The 22,651-nt window shown below is 42.8% G+C and overlaps 1 protein-coding gene across 3 annotated transcripts in view; it reads right to left on the reverse strand.

Moving 5' to 3' along the window:
- DHX32 (DEAH-box helicase 32 (putative)) overlaps positions 1–22,651 on the reverse strand; it is a 186,961-nt gene that overhangs the window by 115,008 nt on the left and 49,302 nt on the right. For 2 of the 3 annotated variants that reach the window (XM_082269371.1, XM_082269372.1), the window contains exon 2: positions 21,125–21,528. In XM_082269371.1, the coding sequence (XP_082125497.1) occupies positions 21,125–21,415 (291 nt within the window). In that variant the 5' untranslated portion in view covers positions 21,416–21,528. Of the gene's footprint in view, positions 1–21,124; positions 21,628–22,651 lie in introns of those variants that run through there. The other variant, XM_082269370.1, reaches the window with a different exon arrangement.

The following is a 22,651-nucleotide window of genomic DNA, read 5'->3' on the forward strand; positions in this document are numbered from 1 at the left end:
GAGAAAATAATAAGTACATTATTGTACACGGCTTGAGTAGCATTTTCAAGCCAATCCACAAAGAGAATATGGACCAACATTTTAATACAGAGGAACAACAAGTTGTAGTGGAACATGCATGTCACAATTTGAACAAGTTCAAGAAAAGGTACCATAGGGCAGAGTTTCTCAACCTTTTTCCAGTCAAGGCACCCTTTAAAAATGATGGACAGTCTGGGGGCACCCCATTCTAAAATGTAAAAACGATTCTATTAGTTTTGCACAACCCAGCTGCATCCACACACGTAGGACACCCAATGTTAGAGGGGATTTATTCTGCTAAAGCAAATACACTTTTGTAAACTGGTACTGACTAGTATTCTCATGTTTCTCTTTTCCCCTCAATTTTTCTCCATCACTCAGCTCAGTGCCCTCAAGAAGGTTGTAATGGTACACAATGAAAACCTGTGGCTTTGTGTAACAAAGTCAGCGTTACCTACACTCCAGCTTATATACAATTTTGGGGCAATTTTTAGGCATTTTGCCAAGGCACCCCTGAAGGGACCTTGAGGCCCCCTGGTTGAAAAAGGTTGCCATAGGGCAGTGATGGCGAACCTTGGCATCCCAGATGTTTTGGAACTACATTTCCCATGATGCTCAACTACACTGCACAGTGCATGAACATCATGGGAAATGTAGTTCCAAAACATCTGGGGTGCCAAGGTTCGTCATCACTGCCATAGGGTATAAACATACAATAACAGATGATAGAGCATAAAAATCAAAATATTATATTAAAATAAAGCATAGGCGAAACAAAGTCAAGAATATTTCTTGGTGTTCTAAACTGAGATCAAAATGTGTTTAGAGCACCTCACCAGAGAGACACATCTTAATCCGTACAATGGGCATTCAGAGGGAGTGGGAACAGTCAGGGACTTATCGCTAAAGACATTGAGAAGAATTATCCAGGATGAAAATAAGGTCTTAGCTCTTATCTAGCTGTGTATAGCGGTAACGATAGATGAGCCAAGGTGACCACAATTTATTACATTTTTAGGTAAACTTCTTTGCAATAGTTACCGTTTCCGCGATACCATAAATTTCTTCTATCGTATGGAACCATTCGGCAATTGCTGGTGTAGGTTTTGATTTCCAGTGTCTGGGAATCGACATTTTTGTGGCATTCAAGAGGTGTCCGGTCAGAGGCCGTTAGCAACGTTTTATGAAGCAGTTTGCAATATGTATTTCCCCGTTCACCCCTGAGCGATTTTCAGCTTGTAAAGCGCTCAGCTCTATAGCTCCAAAATGCCCAACAAGCAAAATTCTTCTAATTTCAATGGCCTCTGCTTACATATACAGTGCCTTGCGAAAGTATTCGCCCCCCCCCCCCCTTGAACTTTGCGACCTTTTGCCACATTTCAGGCTTCAAAACATAAAGATATAAAACTGTAATTTTTTGTGAAGAATCAACAACAAGTGGGACACAATCATGAAGTGGAACGAAATTTATTGGATATTTCAAACTTTGTTAACAAATAAAACTGGGCGTGCAAAATTATTCAGCCCCTTTACTTTCAGTGCAGCAAACTCTCTCCAGAAGTTCAGTGAGGATCTCTGAATGATCCAATGTTGACCTAAAAGACTAATGATGATAAATAGAATCCACCTGTGTGTAATCAAGTCTCCGTATAAATTAACCTGCACTGTGATAGTCTCAGAGGTCCGTTTTAAAGCGCAGAGAGCATCATGAAGAACAAGGAACACACCAGGCAGGTCCGAGATACTGTTGTGGAGAAGTTTAAAGCCGGATTTGGATACAAAAAGATTTCCCAAGCTTTAAACATCCCAAGGAGCACTGTGCAAGCGATAATATTGAAATGGAAGGAATATCAGACCACTGCAAATCTACGAAGACCTGGCCGTCCCTCTAAACTTTCAGCTCATACAAGGAGAAGACTGATCAGAGATGCAGCCAAGAGGCCCATGATCACTCTGGATGAACTGCAGAGATCTACAGCTGAGGTGGGAGACTCTGTCCATAGGACAACAATCAGTTGTATACTGCACAAATCTGGCCTTTATGGAAGAGTGGCAAGAAGAAAGCCATTTCTTAAAGATATCCATAAAAGTGTTGTTTAAAGTTTGCCACAAGCCACCTGGGAGACACACCAAACATGTGGAAGAAGGTGCTCTGGTCAGATGAAACCAAAATCGAACTTTTTGGCAACAATGCAAAATGTTATGTTTGGCGTAAAAGCAACACAGCTCATCACCCTGAACACACCATCCCCACTGTCAAACATGGTGGTGGCAGCATCATGGTTTGGGCCTGCTTTTCTTCAGCAGGGACAGGGAAGATGGTTAAAATTGATGGGAAGATGGATGGAGCCAAATAGAGGACCATTCTGGAAGAAAATCTGATGGAGTCTGCAAAAGACCTGAGACTGGGACGGAGATTTGTCTTCCAACAAGACAATGATCCAAAACATAAAGCAAAATCTACAATGGAATGGTTCACAAATAAACATATCCAGGTGTTAGAATGGCCAAGTCAAAGTCCAGACCTGAATCCAATCGAGAATCTGTGTAAAGAACTGAAAACTGCTGTTCACAAACGCTCTCCATCCAACCTCACTGAGCTCGAGCTGTTTTGCAAGGAGGAATGGGCAAAAATTTCAGTCTCTCGATGTGCACAACTGATAGAGACATACCCCAAGCAACTTACAGCTGTAATCGCAGCAAAAGGTGGCGCTACAAAGTATTATTACAAAAGGTGTTGAGAATATTGAACCAAGTAAAATATAACTGAACACTAGCAGCGCTAAGGTAAACAGATCTATTGTAAAACACAACGTCCCTAAAGACTCATAAAATATATATGTGTGTACAGTCCATACAGTGGTATATCAGGCACAATCCATCCACCAGGGTAGGGAGTGAAGGGTCTTGTCTGTTCTGCCAAAGTTCAACCACACTCCAGTGCTCCCCCCCTTTAAATTGAACACTCACCAAAACACGGTGAATATAGAGCCTTCAATACGATCCACCAATCAGCGGGTGTATAGATCACTGCTGGGCTGTACCTAGCTGCTCCTCCCTCCAACTTTTCCTCCGTTCAAAAATTCATGTAATTGAACAAAGTGGGGGCAACAATAGTGTAATTCTGCAACACTTTATTTAAAATCACACAAAATAACAAGCCCCTCTCCCCTCCAGATGGCTACTTACAAGAGGGCTATGGAGTGAAGGCATAAAGCTCAAAATATGCACACTCGATGACCATTCAAAAGAAAATTCCTGCAGCCTAATAGGAATCCCGAATGATGACCAGTGTGAAAAGTATAGCGACCGCGCACATCGGCTCTGACGTTTCGTCCACTTGACTTCTTCTGAGAGCCCATGTGCGCGGCGCGGTCGTGTTCCTTTAATAAAGACGCCGGCGCATGCGCACCAGCGTCCGATTTGGGGTCACCCGGAAGTGCAAGGCTTTTACTGAATACCTACATCGGTATTCAGATGTCCGGACACGCACTTCCGGCCGGACGTGACGACGCACATCCGCCGTCAGCCTCAGAACAGATGAGCGATGTCAACATCCGGTTAAACACCGGAAGTCCGTCACCGTCCAGCTCCATCGACACCAGCTCTGCAGACATCGGTGTTCCGATGTCCGGACACACACCTACAGCCGGACGTGACGACGCACATCCGCCGTCAGCCCCAGACAGGATGAGCGATGTCAACATCCGGTTAAAAACCGGAAGTCCGTCACCGTCCAGCTCCATCAACACCAGCTCTGCAGACACCCCTTACCATTGGGCACAGGACTGAGAACAGTCTAAAATAGACCGCTATATATCAGCATATAAAACCGGGGCAATTTATGACTATATTAATAATAGTACAAAGCATCCATATTTTTCGCTGAATGCCTTACACTTAACATCTGCAACTTAATAAATAAGCTAATTGTACTCAAAACAAACAAAACACAAAAAAATATCAAGCATCGAATATGCAGTCTGATACATAAAGCACATTAATGATAAAATTGTATAAATAGCAGCAAATATACATAAAACATGTATACCTGAAATTCTTAAAATCTTAAAAGGCATAATTAAATATATAAACTCAAACTTGAACTAAAAGTGACCATAAAAGACAATCTAAAAACGATAATGATCAATAATACCCAATATGTCAAAATTGTATTAAAATCAGACATAAGAAAAAAGAACAGAAAAAACGAGAAAGAGAGAAAAAAGGTAACAGGGTCCAGCACCTGATCTGTCTACCAACATATATACGCGAACCAGGATCGTCTCCATATACTACAAAAGTGCTTCCTCCCAGAAGTCTGGATACAAACCTCATCCCTGGTATTAATAATTGCTAATAAAGCAGTTAATATCCAGATCCACGTTTAAACCTTTAGGGTACAAACTATCCGTCAGGTAGATCCAGTGTGTTTCGCGCTTCGAAACCTCGCGAACCCTATTCGAGCCCCTCCATACCGGTTCTACTTTCTCTATACCCCAAAATTTGAGGTGAGTAGGATCCCTATTGTGGAAATCTCGGAAATGGAGTGACACACTGTGGTCCTTAAACCCATTACGAATGTTCGTAATATGTTCAGACACTCTCGTGGTTATTGTCCGTTTGGTCCTCCCAATGTAAAGTAAATTACAGGGACACTGCAGACAGTATACCACATGGGTGGTGTTGCAAGTAATCAGATCTTTTATTGCGAAAGTTTGGCCATTCGATGGAGATGTAAAACTGGCAAAGTTCCTCAAATGCGTATTTACCTGTTTACATGTCTTACACCTCCCACATGCAAAGAAACCAACTCTTTCGTCCCAGAACAGGACTGGTTTCTTTGGAGGATCTAAAACCTTTTTTACTACATGATCTCCAAATGTTGGTCCCCTTCTATAAATGAAGTTTGGAGAATCAGGTAGCACCCCACATAGTATTAACTTAAGGGGGCTGAATAATTTTGCACACCCAATTTTTCAGTTTTTTATTCGTTAAAAAAGTTTGAAATATCCAATAAATTTTGTTCCACTTCATGATTGCGTCCCACTTGTTGTTGATTCTTCACAAAAAAATTACAGTTTTATATCTTTATGTTTGAAGCCTGAAATGTGGCAAAAGGTCGCAAAGTTCAAGGGGGGGCGAATACTTTCGCAAGGCACTGTAAATGTCCTGTCGCCTGAAGCAAAACACCTCAAAAAAGTACATGAGCTTCTTTATGGCAGATTACAAGCTTTTCTGGCTCTATAGACTTCAATAAAAAATGCCTCAATCAGCAGCTCTCCACCCCTAATTTCCTCTCCCTCTCCTAGTGCTTTCTATTGGCTAAACAAAAACACCTAAAGCTGTAAAAAGCTTGTAATACACTTCTAAAGTGCTTTAAAAAAAGCTTGTAAAAAGCTGCAAAAAAAAAAAAAAAAAAAAAAGGTTAAAAAAAGTGCCGCCAACAAATCAATACGCTCAGGTGTGAATGGAGCCTAAAAAGTAGCAAGCTGGAGTAAGTGTTATTTTTGTTTCTGTAATTAGTTCACACCCCTTGCTCCAGAGAGAGATTAACTGAGGGCATTCCCACCAGATATGTAGTATTATACCATGGGTTTGGCCAAGTGCTGGGACAAGGTCATCCTGCACCCAGGGCTAGGGTCAGGGCACCCCTATCCCTGCAATAAACCGTTGCACCCAGGGCAGCCTTCCCTACTGCCCACCCCTTGTCCCGGCCCTGGCCCTGGTTTGGCCAAATCTCCAACAAAGATCCGAGGACGTTGGGTTCCACGTTTTCAATTTTGCTGCTGTTGCATACCAGTGCGTTAGTAATTTGTAGGACTTTTCCTGCAATCTGGTACTAATCGAGCATTTGTGGATGAAAACAAAAGCTTGTTTCCTCTGCTTATCAGAAAGCTTTGTTTGAAATGCTTTTTCCCCCACTGTGCCCGCAATCTGTGAGGTTCTTCTTGTTTTGCAGGTTGCCAGCCATGACTACATGAGCGAGGAAGATTTCTCTACTGGTGCTCCTGACAGGCATAAACATTCAAAAGGGGACAAAGGTCTGAGAAACCTCCACTTCTCAAGTGTTGTAAACACATTGTGCAACTTGCCGGGGGCTGAGACTGAAAAAGCCCGTGGTGTACGTGCCCCTGGGGTGGCAGCCCAGGGGTGCCTCAATTCTCACTGGTGAGGGGCAGCTCACCTGAGTTTATGTGGCACCTTGGTCACTGCACCATCACACTTTTTCTGCACCTGCCTCTTGGGGCGGGCCTTTTGGCCAGCACCAGAGGAATTTTTTTATTCCTGTCAAGGTCTCGCACTTTGGCACTACCCAGCACTTCTCCACTTCCCCTTTCCCCACTCTATTCTTTGTTGTGTGTTCACGTTTGTCCCTTTTTTGTTGAATCACTGGCACGACTGGTATGGCGTAGGTCCTCGGGCCTGCCCTGAAAGTCTTGGGAGGGGGTGGACATGGCCTTCTGGCTTAGTCCGCCCTCTCTCATGGGGTCTCCCTTTGGGGGAGCCCCACCAAGTACTTGGGGTGGGATGTTTCGGCAGTCCCCCTGGAGAACGGGGTCTGCCTGGCTTCGGCTGGGTGGACCAAAGTGAGTACCTCAGTCCCCGTCAGGAGCTTTGCGCCCCGGGGGATCAGGGTCAGGGCCCTTCCTCTTCGGAGGAGGGCTATGTGTACGCCTTGTGCACTTTTTGTGTGTCTCACGTTTGCGTGTGTGCACTTTTTTATGCACCGGGTGTAAGTCTTTTGAGTGTGTTTCACACACCACGGGCTTTAAAATAAAAAAAATAAAAAATAAATAAAAACACATTGTGCAACTGACGATAGGTCCAAAAAGAGAAGTAGTACTAAGCCAGTTCTTATTTTATAGTCAAATCATTTCAGCCTATTGTTAGACACACAGTGTGTCATTAAAAGAGGCGTTTTTCCATCATTAGGGGGTATAAGATGGGCATCCATGCCAAGTGGGAAGTCTGGGTTCTGAGCAATTGGGTAAGAAAACTGGAGGATGAGGATATATCGCAATCTCTAATCATCTTGTTGAATACCCCCAATGTAGCTCCCAGTAAAAGGGTGCTGCTGGATTATGGGTGGAGGTTTCCCCCAAGAGATCCATGGTTAAAATTTTAAGAGCGACGTTGATAAGGCGTCTTCTAAAACAGTGGTTCTCAATTCCGGTCCTCGGGACCCACTAACAGGCCAGATTTTAAGTATTACCTTGGGGGATGCAGACTAGAATACTGCAATCACTGAGCAGCAAATGAGATCACCTGTGATGTAATTTAGTTATCTTGCAAACCTGGCCTGTTGGTGGGTCCCGAGGACCGGAATTGAGAAGCACTGTTCTAAAAGACACCTAGTCCTTATTATCAGTGTGACAATGCCAGTCCAATATTCTCGCCAGATGTGTAGTGTAGTAGAAGATTTGAAATCCGGGAGACCCACACCACCTCATTCTTTTTGTTTGGTAAGAATGTTACATTTTGCTCTCCTCCAATGATCAGATTTGTGCTGACACAACCCCCCCCCCTGCACAGCCATTCACTGGGAAGATTAGTGTTCTACTGTTTCTCCTCCACCAGCTCTCTAAATTTCTTAAGCAGCAGAGGACAGAGGGAATGTGATCCATAATAAGAAAATAAAAAAAGGGTATTTAGAATTGTTTTTTATGTATACATAAATGTTTTGCATTTTATTTCCATTTTAAACTGGATGGGTTGTTTTACAAGGTGAGGGTTTACATATAATTTTAAATATAAAATGTATTCCTGAGTTTTGTATCTTTTTTTTTTTTCTTTCCGGGGTTTGCCTTTAGTAAAAAGGATCTTTTCAGAAATGGGTTAAATAATGTTTTACTGCTCTCTGTAAACTGGAGAACGCAATGCAGGTTGTGCACTTTCCAAGCTGACTTGCTGGAAGATTAATGAACAATATTGAAGCCGCAATTGATCTCGGGGGATGGGAACTCCAATGCAGGTAAACACCAGTATTCCACTGGATGAGTCAAGGGAATGTTACGTTTCTACAACTAATGAGCTCTTTTATGTACATGAAAACTCTACGGGCCTCACTTATCAAAGAGCCTGAAACTGAAACTGTCTGGGTGGCCAATAGAAGCCAAAAAGCTTTTCCTTAGCGAAACTTCGAAAATAAAAGGGACGTTGTTATTGGCTGCTATGGGACATGCAGACACCTGGGTAAATGAGGTTTAATATGAATGTGGATTCTGACTTTCCTCATCTTTCATTATGAGGCTTATGGCCTGTGTTGCTGGCATCAGTTTATACAAAGATCACATCACAACACATTATTAGCAGAAGTTGTAAGCAAACCAATAATTTTCCCAAAAGAACATATAGATGCTTCAGGACCATTGAGGACACCTTCCTCAGGAAGGTAGTGACCTTGGTAGATGATGATGGGTTTGGATTCTGCTCTGATAGCCATAACTAAGTCAAATCATTTTGGTACAAAGCTTTAACTGTGTCCTTTTAATCCAAAAAATACCAGTTAATGATGTCAGAAATCTAGTGAGCTGATAATTGCTGTGCTCTCTGCTTGCCCTGATTGTTATCAGTTAGGATTGTTCCAAATTACATCTTTGGACTAGAGAACAACTTCAAAATAGGTTATGGTGTAGAAGGGGGGGGGGTTCTGTAGGCCTTTCCTAGGCCAACAATGCTGCCACTCTTTAGATACAGCACAGCAAGTGTGCGTTGTCACCCTAGTACAGAAAGTTTGTCACTGGCAGAATCACTGGGTGAAAAGAAGGGTGGAAAAAAAAAAACTATGAATGCAGCCACCACATCCAAGGAACGGTAAAGTGCAGTATATTACAGTAAAGTGTATCTAAGCTCATAAAATGTAACAGAAAATCCCCCTTTTAGATTAACCCTTACAGAAATATACTATATTGTCAAAAGTATCAGGACGCCTGCCCTTTACACACACATGAACTTTAATGGCATCCCAGTCTTAGTCCGGAGGGTTCAGTAGGGAGTTGGCCCACTCTTTGCAGCTATAACAGCTTCAATTATTCTGGGAAGGCTGTCCACAGGGTTTAGGAGTGTGTCTATGGGAATGCTTGACCATTGTTCCAGAAGCGCATTTGTGAGGTCAGGTTCTCAGTCTCTGCTCCAATTCATCCCAAAGGTGTTCTATCAGCTTGAGGTAAGGCCAGTCAAGTTCCTCCACCCCAAATTCGCAGACACGCTCCTAAACCTTGTGGACAGCTTCCCCAGAAGAGTTGAAGCTGTTATAGCTGCAAAGGGTGGGCCAACTCAATACTGAACCCTATGGTCTAAGACTTGGATGCCATTAAAGTTCATGTGCGTGTAACGGGCAGGTGTCCCAATACTTTTGATAAAGTGTATATACTGTACACAGAATTAAACTACACCTGTATTTTCCCCATGCAGTGCAAAGCAAAAAATTAAACTTTAGCCACTTCAGCTCGGGAAGTTTTATCCCCTTAATGACCAGATTCGGCACTGCATTGCTTTAACTGACAATTGCGCAGTCGTACCCAAATACAATTGATGTCCTATTTTTCCCACATATAGAGCTTTCTTTTGGTGGTATTTGATCACCTCTGCGGTTTTTAGATTTTGCTCTATAAACAAGAAGTTGCGACAATCTTGAAAAAAACACCACATTTTTTATTTTCTGCTATAAAACATTCCCAATAAAAAATTGTAAAAAAAAAATCTAATTTTTTTTATCAGTTTAGGCCAATTTGTGTTCTGCTACATATTTTTGGTAAAAAAAATCCCAAAAAGCATATATTAAATTGGTTTGCACAAAAGTTATAGCGTTTACAAAGGGATTGATTTATGAACTTTTTTTTTTTTTAGTAATGGCGGTGATAAGCAATTTTTATCGGGACTGGTGACATTGCGGTGCACAGATCAGACCCCTAACTGACATTTTTTGGGGACCAGTGACATTAATACAGTAATCAGTGCTAAATAATATAGACTGTTACTGTATAAAATGACACTGGCAGGGAAGGGGTTAACATTGGGGATGATCAAGGGGTTAAATGTGCTCCCTATTGTGCTTACTAACTTTGGGGGGGATGGGGTGGACAGAGGCAGGAAGAGATCGGTTAGCTTAGATGAATCACACAATCTTTCCCTGCCTCTCTGACAGAAGAGCTGCCTGCTTTGTTTACACAGGCAGGCGGCTCCCCTGTCATTCTAGCCGAAGATCACGGGAAGCCGGCGGAGATCAAGCCCGCTCCTCCTGCGGTCTGGAGGTCTGATTAGACACAGCGGGAGTGCCGCCAAAATGGCGTGCACATATTCATGTAGATCTACGTGATTATGTGCAGCCGAGCCACCCTGCCGCAGTAAATCTGCGCGGGGCGGTCGGCAAGTGGTTAAAGCAGAACTTTAGTCAGAAAATTAAGTCCTGCTAGATGCCTTCAGGCTGGCCCATTTTGCAGGTATAGCGATTTATAACATAAAAAATAAGTGTCTCTACTGTTTAAAATACAGTAATACACTTTTTTACCCCACTCTGTACATGTTCAGTTGCTCTCAAATTTGAGGCATTTTTAGGAACTGTAGAGGTTGATCTGTTGACAGCCTTAAAGCAGAATTATACCCTCCTATACTTTACAGCTAAAGAAGCTGCTTCTGTTTGATCTGCAACTGCCATGATGCACATGTGATCAGTTATGACACCAGCTATTTAATGGCTTACAGTTTGGTTAAGGACACAAGCAAATGTGAAAGTTAGCACTTCCAGGAATTTAACTGTTTTTCAAAACCATTAAATCAATGGGTTTAGTTCCACTTTATGATTTACTGCTGTTTGGGGGCTCTGTGCTTCAGGGCTTCAGCAAATTTGCAGCCTCCAGCAAAAAGCAATTTGTTATGGGTAGAGTTCCGCTTGAAGAACCCATTTAAACTAGGCATAGCGGGAACGTGCGTTTTTCATGTGTTTATGCGTGTCACACATAGGGCAGCCTATTCATTGAAGGGGCTGCCCTTTACGTGAAACGCACCAAAGAAGCTCATATATACAATTTTGTCACTGAGCCAGGCACATTTGGTGACACGCATTTTTGTTGCATGACAAATGTGCCAAAATTGTATCACAGTTGGGGTGCCATTAGGAAATCATGGCACCGCAAGCATGTTGCGTACTTTGCCACATTTCTGAAAATGCAGGCAGGAACATGCAATTCTGCCCACGTTTTCAGAGAGATCAAGTGTGCCTGAAGGCAAATGGCATCCCCACTAGCAGAATATACTAACCAAAACTTTGTTCAGCACCCTAAGGCTGGCCATACAGGGAGCAAATTTCTATCCTGCAACCAGGAGGAATCCCTCCTGCTGAGCCATTGTCTTTTGGGTGGGTGGAGTAAGCCGTTCCCAAGAGAAGATAGTGATTATTACTAGCAGCTATAGCAGCTGCTAGCGATAATCACAAGTGAATCCGACAAGCTGGTTGTACTCGATCAACTTGGTACATTCAGCCTGTCCAATAATGGTTGGAATCTCTGGTGGTTCCTGATGAACAGTGTATGGCTGTCCTAAAGCAAGGAAAAATATCCGGTACTTTCAGGTATGGCTGAGCATATAATTCATTGCCTTCTCAGGCACTAACGCCACCCCATGGGGGCAGGGAGAAAGTCCATAGAGCTGTGTAAGTTCCAGGTAGGATTCCTGTAATCACAATGCAACAAGGCAACTGCTCAGCATGGGACCTGAAAGCTAGTGGAGATCAGTGGAGTAGTGGTGTCTACTTCAGTGACCTCCAGCTTCTACAGGGATCAGCCAGGTATGGTAAATACATAGTACAGTAAAACCTTGGATTGTGAGCAGAATCCATTCCAGAAGCATGCTTGTAATTCAAAGCCCTCATATCGAAGCAAATTTCCCCATAAGAAATAATGAACTCAGATGATTTGTTCCACAACTATTTATTCATAAATCCTTCAGTTTATGGTCCATATAAAAAAAGATTATAGCAATGTGATAGGTTATGTAACCATGAAATGTCCATCAACAAAGGGCTGCCTCCACAAGGGGATTAGAAGCAAAATCCAGCAGGAGCTAAAGAGTATAAATAAAGGTTCAACATTTAGCAACTCACATGGTTGATGATTAAAAGAGGCACATCTAAGTGTGCAGACATCCGGGGTAAAGCTGCCCACATAGACCATCCTCCGCACCGCTGGCTCTCACTGCTGTCAGACAGCAATTGTGACGGGGGAAGACTACTCTGCAGTAGAGAGATCTGAAAGTAAGGCTTGAAGCGCTCATGGAGCGCAGTGTAGAAGGGATGACGTGAGGAGGATGGTCTATGTGGACAACTTTACCCCAGATGCTTGAATAATTAGATGTGCCTGTTTTAATCATTAACCATGTGAGTTGCTAAATACTGTACCTTCATTAAAAGGAGATATACAGCCAAAGCTCGTTTGGCTGTACATCTATGGATCACAGGAGGGCAGTTTGTTCTGCACTCCTGTGACCAGTTTTCAGCAGAGAGCTGTCTGAAATCCGCTCTCTGCTGACATCACAGAAGTCAGTCCAGGCACCGCTTCAATGGAACAATGGAAGTCGGGACTAATACCCGACTCAGCCTAGTGTCTGAGCCGGCCGCTCCCACCCCTCCACAGCCCAGCGCTCCAATGAGCGAGGAGGAGGCTGAGCAGGGAGCTGCAGAATGACAGTCACCAGCTCTCTGCTTGGGGAGCTTTCAGAACCGAGTGATCAGAGGTGTTCGATCGCTCAGTTCTCAGTGTAGAGGCACCGGAGGACAGATGCAGAATCAGACAGATGCTACATCCACCTAGGTAAGAATAAATAGGGGGAAGAAAAGAGAAACCCAATCTTATTTTAACTGTAACCATATTGCTACACTTTAGAGGCGCCTCTCTTCTCTTTTATACTCAGTTGTGACAGGACGCTACTTGTATATCAAGACATCGCTTGTTTACCAAGTCAAAATTTATTTAAACATTTTGCTTTCCTTGCAAAACGCTCTCAAACCAAGTAACTCTCAATCCAAGGTTTTACTGTATAACTATGGAAAAACATCCATGGAAATTTTTTTATACATAATTTAGGAACAAACTATTGATAGGATACAATTAACTACACATACAGTATGTATACAAAACCCAGTACTGGCCTTACAAACCTGTAATACAGCTAAAAGAATGTTGTGTAAGAAAACAATCAAATAACGCTTACAGCATGCCAAGGGTCCATATTGTAAACTTTGCAATCTTACGTGACATGTGACTGTGTTTTCCATGATTCACAAGAAATAACTATTCTGTTTACCCTTCTAAATATATACATTCATAGGCTATTATAGGCGACCAATTAGAATGATCATACACAAAGCAGGATTTTCTGCTAGATATAGAAATCTTCAAAGTGACACTAAGCTCTGGTTTAAAAAATCTATTCAAGCATGTATTCTGAACTCAGAAAAGTCCCTTCTATTGCGCTCAGCCTCCTCAATATCTCCAAATTACCTTTTTTAGGCTGCTGTGATGCAACTTTCTGTTAGAGTGGCTTTGCTCATTCTCCATAGTCCAACTGTATAGACATGTGCAATTGCTTTCAGTCCGGATATGAATTCAGACGCATTGTTGGTTATTAGGAGACTCGGATGTATCCAAATCTCCGAATTAAATAGTAATAATTTAGTTGAGATTTGTTTAATTTCATTTTGTATAATCATTTTCTAATGAATTCCAAATTTTCTGAACAATTCGAATTGGGATCGATCGTTTTTAATTCTGTGTAAAAAATAGCTGGTTGTTAAGGAGCAGGTCAGGAAGCCGGCTGCCGCGTCCCTAAAGTAGAACTATAGGCAAAACTTTTTTTTTTTTGAATAGAGTACGGGAGGGTTATAACCCCTGCCAGATTTATTTTTTTTTCACCATTGTGGAGATTTCCCTTCACTTCCTGTCCCATAGCCAAACAGGAAGTGAGAGGAAATCCCTGCAAATTAAGATAAATCTTTGGGGACCCCAGGTCACCAGAACTAGTGTTCCCATTGGAAGATTTCCCCATCCATTACTTTTCTGCTACTTTCAATGATAATGGTAAACAAGACAAATAGAGAGGGTGAATCTCTTAACGGGGGCACTAACAGCCATAAAAACTGACAGGTGCTCTAAATTCCTCTCCATTCGAAACTAAAAAAAAAAAAAAATGTTTTGCCTTTAGTTATGCTTTAACTCGTCACTGACAGCTAAACTGAAAACAAAAGAATGCCGGAATTCGTTAGAAAAAACGAAATTTAAAGGAATTGGGAAGTCAGAAGTTTTATCTTAATGCATTCTATGCATTAAGATAAAAAGCCTTTTGTGTGTAGCAGCCCCACCTCAGCCCCCTTAATACTTACCTGAGGTCCCTTTAGCCCCAGCAATGTTGTAGGAATGTCTCGACCATCCATAACTTCCTTCTCATTGGCTGAGACAGCAGCGTCATTGGCTCCTGCTGCTGTCAAAGTCAGTGAGCCAATGAGAATAGAAAGGGGGCAGGGGCGGACCGCAGCTCGGTGTCTGAATGGACACAGGGAGCTGTGATTCGGCTCGGGTGCCCCCATAGCAAGCTGTTTGCTGAGGGGGCACCCAAAAGGAGGAAGGGACCAGGAGCTCCAGCGAGGGGCCTGAGAAGAGGAGGATCTGGGCTGCTTTGTGCAAAACCAACTGCACAGAGGAGGCAAGTACAACATGTTTTTTTTTTTTTTTTTTTTTTTTTTTTTTTATAAAAATAACAGACTGTACAATCACTTTATCTAAACTAAGTGAATCTAAATGAATCCTGAAAGGAAATAAAATTAATAACATAACTAATCTATGCAAAAAAAAATTTCTGTTCTGCACGTCTACAACTGTATACAGTAATGTAGCCACCTCATCTGTGACACGAGGGGCGGGGCCTCCCGATGACGTCATCGGGGCCATGCCCCTAATGGCTATATAATAAGCTGCAGAGACCGGAGACCGACATAATTACCGGAGATGTCGTCGGAGGAGGACCGGAGGAAGAAGAAGAGCAGAAGACCGGAGAGGAGAAGAAAAGAAGAGAGGACAGCAGAAGACCCCGGAGAGGAGAACACAAGAAGAGCAGACAGCAAAAGAGCAGAAGACCCCGGAGAGGAGAAGACCCCGAAGAGCCGGATGAAGATTTTTAATAAAAACTTTCGAAAACGTCTCCTGTCGTTATTTCCATACACTGCCTTTTATGTGGTGAATGAGTAGGGGTACAGTGTACCCCATACCCATTCACATAGGGAGGGGGTCCGGCATCTGGGGGACCCCCTTGTTAAAAGAGGCTTCCAGATTCTGATGAGCCCCCTGCCCGCAGACCCCCACAACCACCGGCCAGGGTTGTGGGGATGAGGCCCTTGTCCTCATCAACATGGGGGCAAGGTGCTTTGAGGTGGGGGGTGCAGAGCTCCCCCTGCCCCAAAGCACCAACACCCCCCCATGTTGAGGGCATGTGGCCTGGTGTGGTCCAGGGGGGGTGGGGCCGCTCGCTCATCCCCTCCCCTTTCCTGGCCTGCCGGGCTGCATGCTCGGATAAGGGTCTGGTATGGATTTTGGAGGGGACCCCACGCCATTTTTTCGGCGTAGGGCTACCCTCAAATTCCATACCGGACCCGAAGGGCCTGGTTTGGAACCTGGGGGGGACCCCCACGCAGTTTTTTCCCATTTTTGGCGTGGAGTTCCCCCTCAAGATTCTCACAGTGCAGGTCGCGCCGCAAGTCGGATCCGACTTGCGGTGCGACTTCCATTCAAATCAATAGGCTCCCATAGGGAACCATTGATTTTGAATGGAGGCAGAAAAACGCTGCTAAAAGCAACGTGGCCAAACGTGCAATAACGCAAATGGAAAAAGCTACTGAAAGCACGTTTAACAGCTGCTTTTTCCCGGCGTCAGAAATAGCTTTGCAGGACGTTTTTTCTAACGTCCCGTGTACATGGAGCCTTAATATGCAGCACCTCAGACCCTAGAAGTCAGTAGTGGGACCATTTGTAAAGGCACTGCAGTTGCAGTGATCTCTAAAGGCCCATACACACTTGACGGAAATCGGACGAAATATCCTCCGATTTTTCTCTCTCTTGCTCAGCGTTCATTACCGTTTTTAGTTGACAGTGCATAAAATGTTCTCGAAATTTCTCGTCCGATTTTTTTTTTTTTGGGACATTTGTTCCCAGACTTCCGGATTGTCAGCAACTTCAGATCATGCGCGGTCTTTCGTATCCGATTTTTCACGGACGTACTGCATACACATTAAACGACAATTGGTCATCTGGGGACATCGGCTGCTGAAAGTTGTGTACACACTAGCCGAAAATCGTACGATTTTACCTCGGACGGGAATTTTCTGCAGATTTTCTACTAGTGTGTACCCCACTTAAGGCAGGCCATACACAGTGAAAATTTCTTGGAAATTTGCACAATTCCCTCATTAATGCAGACAGTGCTGATAGGGGAATCCCTCCTGCTGAGCGATTGCCTTCTCCCAGCAAAGGGGGCGGGAGGCGGAAGCCGTCCCCGCCGAGAGAATACAGTGAATATTGCTAGTGGCTACAGCAGCCTCTATAATCGCAAGGAAATCTGGCAGGCTGGTTGTACCAAAGTTGATCAATCCATCTACTTGGTACATTCAGCATGCCCGTTAATGGTTTGAATCTATCGGCCGAAATTCGAACCGTGTATGCCATGCCTAACAGTCGCATATAAGCTTTCCTCACTCACTGGCTCCTGCAGAATGCCTCCAATCTCTAACCAAACATGCAGAATGTCAGTATCTGTAACATGTCTACGACTATGCTCATTGTCTCATAGAACTTGTATTATGCTTTCCCAGAATGCAAAGCATTCAATGAATGGATGATGGGCAGGTGACTGACAGGATCCCCCCTCCAATCACAGAACACTTTGTACTCTGGGAAAAAATTGTGAAAGTTCTTTGAAGTTCAGACTTGAAGCGACGGATGGAAATTCCAGCAGTGCCAGAAAATCAGCACTGCGGAGAGGAACTGGCAGCAGTGGGGAGAAGATTTCTACACAATCCAGCAGCTAGTCTGACAAGGTACAAACTTTGTTACAGGTAAAATATGTCCCTGGTGCTGCAGACCATCACCAAGGCCCGGAAAACACCTAACATCCCATAGATTGATTAAAGCTCATGTCCAGGTTTTTCTTTTAACCCTAAATAGTTTGTCTCAAACAAATAATTTAAAAGTGAAAAAAAGTCCCTCGTTCGCACCGGTATGATTTCAGGTGCGACATGCGATTTCCAAATTGCACCTGAATTCGCACCTAATGTATTTCTATGGCTCAATCTTAATAGCTGCGACTTGAAGTGGTGCATTTTGAAAAGTAGTTTAAATATTACAGTGCAATTTACCTCTCATAGACTCTAATGTAAATAGCACTGAAGCTGCGCCTTTGACTTATCGGAATCTGGAAGTGGGGGCTCTGAGATCCCGGCCCCTCCTATGTGAATGAGTAGGGGATACCCCTACTCATTCACCAAAAAAGTGAGTAAAAACACAACACAAGTCATTAAAAAAACACCCCAGAAAATAAAATGTCCCCCGAAGTAGATCCAACGTCAATTATGATGAACACCGGCTGCTGACCTGAAAAAAAAGGAGAGCTCTGCACCCCAAGCCGGCAATTGTGTTAGAAGGAGAAGGAATGGCACACACAGTACTGTTTTGATTGGACACAGCCAGAAATCGCATTGAAATCAAATTGAAGTCGCACTTTAATCTGACCAAAGAGCACCACTCTGAAGTCGTACCCCGTGTGTACCAGGGCCAAACCTGGACATGGAATGTATGCTATTATGCTGTCTGCCACTGATTGTCACAGACTGTCCAAATTCCATTACATATGGGACCCCAGGGTAACACACTACCTGTTTGCAACTTGTGACCACTCTTTATTAAACACTTGACCTTCCATTATTCAGAAACCTGAGCCTCTGTGCACCACTGCCTTCCTCTTTTCCTCTTTTTCTCCTCTCCTTTTACCCCAAATTCCTTTTCATTGTTTTTTCCATTTATTTTCTTACAGGTTTTGAACCTCTCTACCCCTCCTTACCTGGTCTACCCCTCCCCATACAAACTTTTTCCGGCCTGCCCAACCCCCCTTCTCTACCCCGATTCAGTTACCTTTACACCCCAAAAGCTGCAGAAAAACCACCTGAGCCTTAACCCATGCTCTTGCCATTAGGTTTTGTCAAACACTTAAGGGCCATACACACTATAAGATTTTCTGAAGACTTTTTCCTTCAGATTTACCTTTTCTATGTAGTGCAGTGCAAAAATGAAAGTGTTTAGGTTTGACCTCATATTATATGGTTTTGGTAAGTCTAAAGAAAAAAAAGTCTTCAGAAAATCTTATAGTGTGTAAGGACCATTACTGATTAAATGTACACATGTTCTGGATAGGTGTCGCGCTAGTCCATATAGCATGTGAAAGGAATACTGATAAAAGACAAATAAATAAGCAAGTCCCAAGTGCACTAGCAGAGTCCACATCCACTGCAAATATGGAAGAGTGTAAGGCAGGAAAGACCACCACCAAACAATGTGACAGGGTACTCTTACCAGAACGATAGACCCCACAGGGTCAAAACAAGCCCAAGAGTATGCTGCTGACAGTGGCAAGATGGGACCGATCAGATCCTGAAGCCTCCTCTCAGAAATAGTGTGGCTGGATTCCCCCTATATCTCCTTCAGGCACTCGGGATATATAAGCAAAAGAATCCCCTCATGGTGTAGTATCTCAATAATATTTTATTAATAGAACAATAAAATGCAGCTTACATTGTCCATGGTGGGTAGTAGCGGTTTGATAGCGTGGGTATCCCACCAACAAAATAGCCGCCGCGTCCCTCGTCTGCGCATGCGTCTCGGCGCCAGCCAATCCCGATACGTTTCGTCATAGAGTGAGGAGGCTTCAGGATAATCTCTAGCACAGCCTCTGGGCTGCCTTCAAGTTTTTTCAGGTATGCCTTGGCAGAATGTAGAATTGCCAAAAAATTGTATATAAGCCAGCGAGTGGATAAAGCTGCCTTTTAGTTATACAAAGCCACAGGTTTTCATTCTGCACCATTACAACCTTCTAGCCACTGGCCTCCTAACAACCAAGGATGATAAGGAGGTGAGGGGCGCCTGCACAGCATCCTTTTTCGCCCTCCCCTGCACCTTTCCATCAGTACTGGGGTCACATTAGCTGAGTGAGGGAGAAGAGAAACACTGGAATACAAGTCAATACATAAAACCTTGGATAATCTTTTTATATGGACTATAAACTGAACAACTCATAAATATATGGTTGTGGCACAAATCATCTGAGTTTCCATTATTTCTTATGGGGAAATTTGCTTTGATATAAGAGTGCTTTTGATTACAAGCATGTTTTCGGAACAAATTATGCTTGCAATCCAAGGTATTACTGCAGGTCAATATCATCTCCAATGTTGAGTCTCCTGTGTGGATGTCTCTGTAATATGTAACACTATTGGTTTCCCTTTTAAATTTAAGAATGGGGTGCCTTGAGATTTTGCAGAATTTTAAAAGGGTACCTTGACTGACAAGAGGTTGAGAAACACTACTTTAGCACACTGCGCATGCGCAGCACTGTGTCTTCAGGAGGAGGGGGGTTGGCTGCTAAAACCCAGAATGGACAGCCAGCCCCTGATGATGTAAGAAGTGAAAATGGTGATCGGGACTCCACATGAATGGCAGGTTAAGGCAGACAATGCTGGATTTGCTGTGCATGTACAGGTGCATCTCATAAAAATACCAGCAGATGACATGGCTCCCCAAATCATCATGGACTGTGGAAAATCTTACATTTAATTTGGAAATTAGGGTCCCAAAGTCTGGAGGAAAAGTGGACAGTCACAGAACTCAAGTTGCATGAGGTCCAGTGTGAAGTTTTCACAGTTCCTGATGATTTGGGGAGCCATGTCATCTGCTGGTGTTGGTCCACTGTGTTTTATCAAGTTCAAAGTCAATGCAGCCCTCTACAAGGAAAATCTGGAGCACTTCATGCTTCCCTCTGCTGACCAGCTTTATGGAGATGCTTAATTTATTTTCCAGCAAGACTTGGCACCTGCTCACACTGCGAAAAGTACCACTACCTGGTTTAATGATCATGGTATCACTGTGCTTAATGAGCCAGCAAACTTGCCTCACCTAAACCCCATAGAGAATCTGTGGGGTATTGTCGAGATGAAGACGAGCGACACTAGACCCAACAATGCAGACAAACTGAAGGCCACTATCAAAGAAACCCGGGCTTTCATACAACCTCAGCAGTGCCACAGGCTGATCGCCTACATGCCACGCCACATTAATGCAGTAATTTATGCAAAAGAAGCCCCGACCAAGTTTTAAGTGCATATTATACTGTACACGGACATACTTTTCAGTAAGTCAACATTTCTGTATTAAAAATCCTTTTTTTTTTTTTTTTTTTTTTTTTTTAAATGGTCTTCTGTAGTATTCCAATTTTCTGAGATACTGAATTTTGGGCTTTCAGTAGCTGTAAGCCATAATCATCAAAATTAAAAGGAAAAAAATGCTTGAAATATATCACTCCATGTGTAACACATTGATATCAAATATATGGAGTTTCACTTTTTGAATTTAATTACTGGAATAAATAATTTTTTTGATGATGTTTTAATTTTATGGGATGCACCTGTAGGTTTATTTAGGAGAACCTAATGATCAAAGTAAAAAGGCAAGAAAGTTTATCTTTAATAAAAACTATTTAAGACAAATAAAAAGTAGACCTAATGTACCTAAGGTGACTAAAGGCTGAAATACTATGTTTGGATTGCCCATAGTAACCCCAGTTCCTCTTTCATTTCCTAACTATCCCTAAAGAAAATGGTTTCTGATTGGATGCAAATTTCATTAGAAGGCCCACCAGGACCACCATCGGGCATTTGTGTCTCATGAGTTTACTATTTAGAAATTTCAAAGAATTATATTTGAGATTTGTCTCTTAACTCTACTGACAACGTTCCTTTTGTGCTCCAAAGTTATCTAAGCCATTGAAGCAAAGCACTGACAACCAGCAAACTTACTTGTGAACTTTTGCCGCACTTCGCTCCTCCTGACACCACCACAATTTGGTTCCGCACCAAACTCTCCAGGAAGACATATTTTGTTTTCCAAATGGGCAGCTTTTCCCTCTGTTTCAGGAGCTCGTAAAACCTCGACGAGTATGGCAAACCGTCAAAGGGGTTTAGCTCCAAGTCATCGAGCAGACCTTCATCCACATCACTGGGGTCAGATTCATCAAGAAGACAACTCTTCTCCGGCGAAACAGCTAGTAAGTCCTCGGCTCCTGGTGGTGTTCCAGGCACAAGAGCCATTACCGGACAGAAGAAAGGGGATTTCCCATGAATCCAGACGCTTCTCCGCAAATCTCATCCACAAAGTTGCAATGTTGGACTTCAACAGCCGCAGTGATACAGATTGCTCCGCACTGTCAACAAATCCAGTTTACGAACACATTAGAATTGCATAATTAGGAAAGTCTGGTTAAACATCAGCCTAGGCAGCCTATAAACACTTTGCCTTTCCCAACTGCTTTGTACAGACAATGATTAAGCAGAGTGCAGGCCGGCCCCAGTACACGTGTCTGTATCCTGATTGACTATGAATACAAAGCTATGGGAGTGAAGTGATTGCGAGTGTAAGACGGGTCATGTGGTGACCTAATCCCACAACAATGGAGCTTACCCTGCACTGTAGGGAGTGAAAGGACAGGGAGAGCAATGCGTTACAAGCCACCAAATCACATCTGCTGGTCACAGCTCTTCACCGCTATGGGACGGAACAAAAGGAAAGAGTTAGAGCAAATAATGTTTGCTGGAAGTCATGCAACAAAGAGTTCACTGTACTTTTAACTTCTGTAATTTGAGTGTACATAAAGACTACAAGATCAGGAGAATCTACAGCCAAAAGGGGAATTAAGACAACTGTATAATACATGGTGCAAACACACTTGCTGCACCTAGGATCACATTTACTAAAGTTTACAGTCAGGTGCAGGGAGGTGATCCCGGGCCTGATTTACAACAGCGTGACCTGAACCGTTGTCAACTTCAAATAACCAATCCTGAACAGGAAAACCTAAAAAAAAGTTTCTTTTGTATACAGCTTGATGTTTGAAGTGTACACTTTTACCCCTTCATGACCAGAGCATTTTTTTTTCAGCATTTCGCTACTCGAAGTAGCAATTGTGTAATCATGCAACACTACGCAAATTCAATTTACATATTTTTTTTCACACAAATGGAGCTTTCTTTTTGTGGTATTTGATCACCACTGGGATTTTTTTCTTAAATAAACTAAAAAAGACCAAAAATTTTAAAGGCAAAAAACAAACAATATTTTTTACTTTCGGTTCTAAAACATTTCCAATTAAAAAAAAATAAATCATCATAAAATTTAGGCCAAAATGTATTCAGCTACACGTCTTTTGTAACAAAAAAAAAAAAAAAAAGAAAAATACCAATAAGTGTATATTAATTGGTTTACAAACTATGGTGTATATACTTAATTTTTTTTAAAGGGTAACTCTGTATATACTGGAATTTACACAG

The sequence above is a fragment of the Pelophylax lessonae genome (assembly GCF_965119305.1).
Source record: "Pelophylax lessonae genome assembly, chromosome: 9".
Classification (NCBI taxonomy): Eukaryota; Metazoa; Chordata; class Amphibia; order Anura; family Ranidae; genus Pelophylax; species Pelophylax lessonae.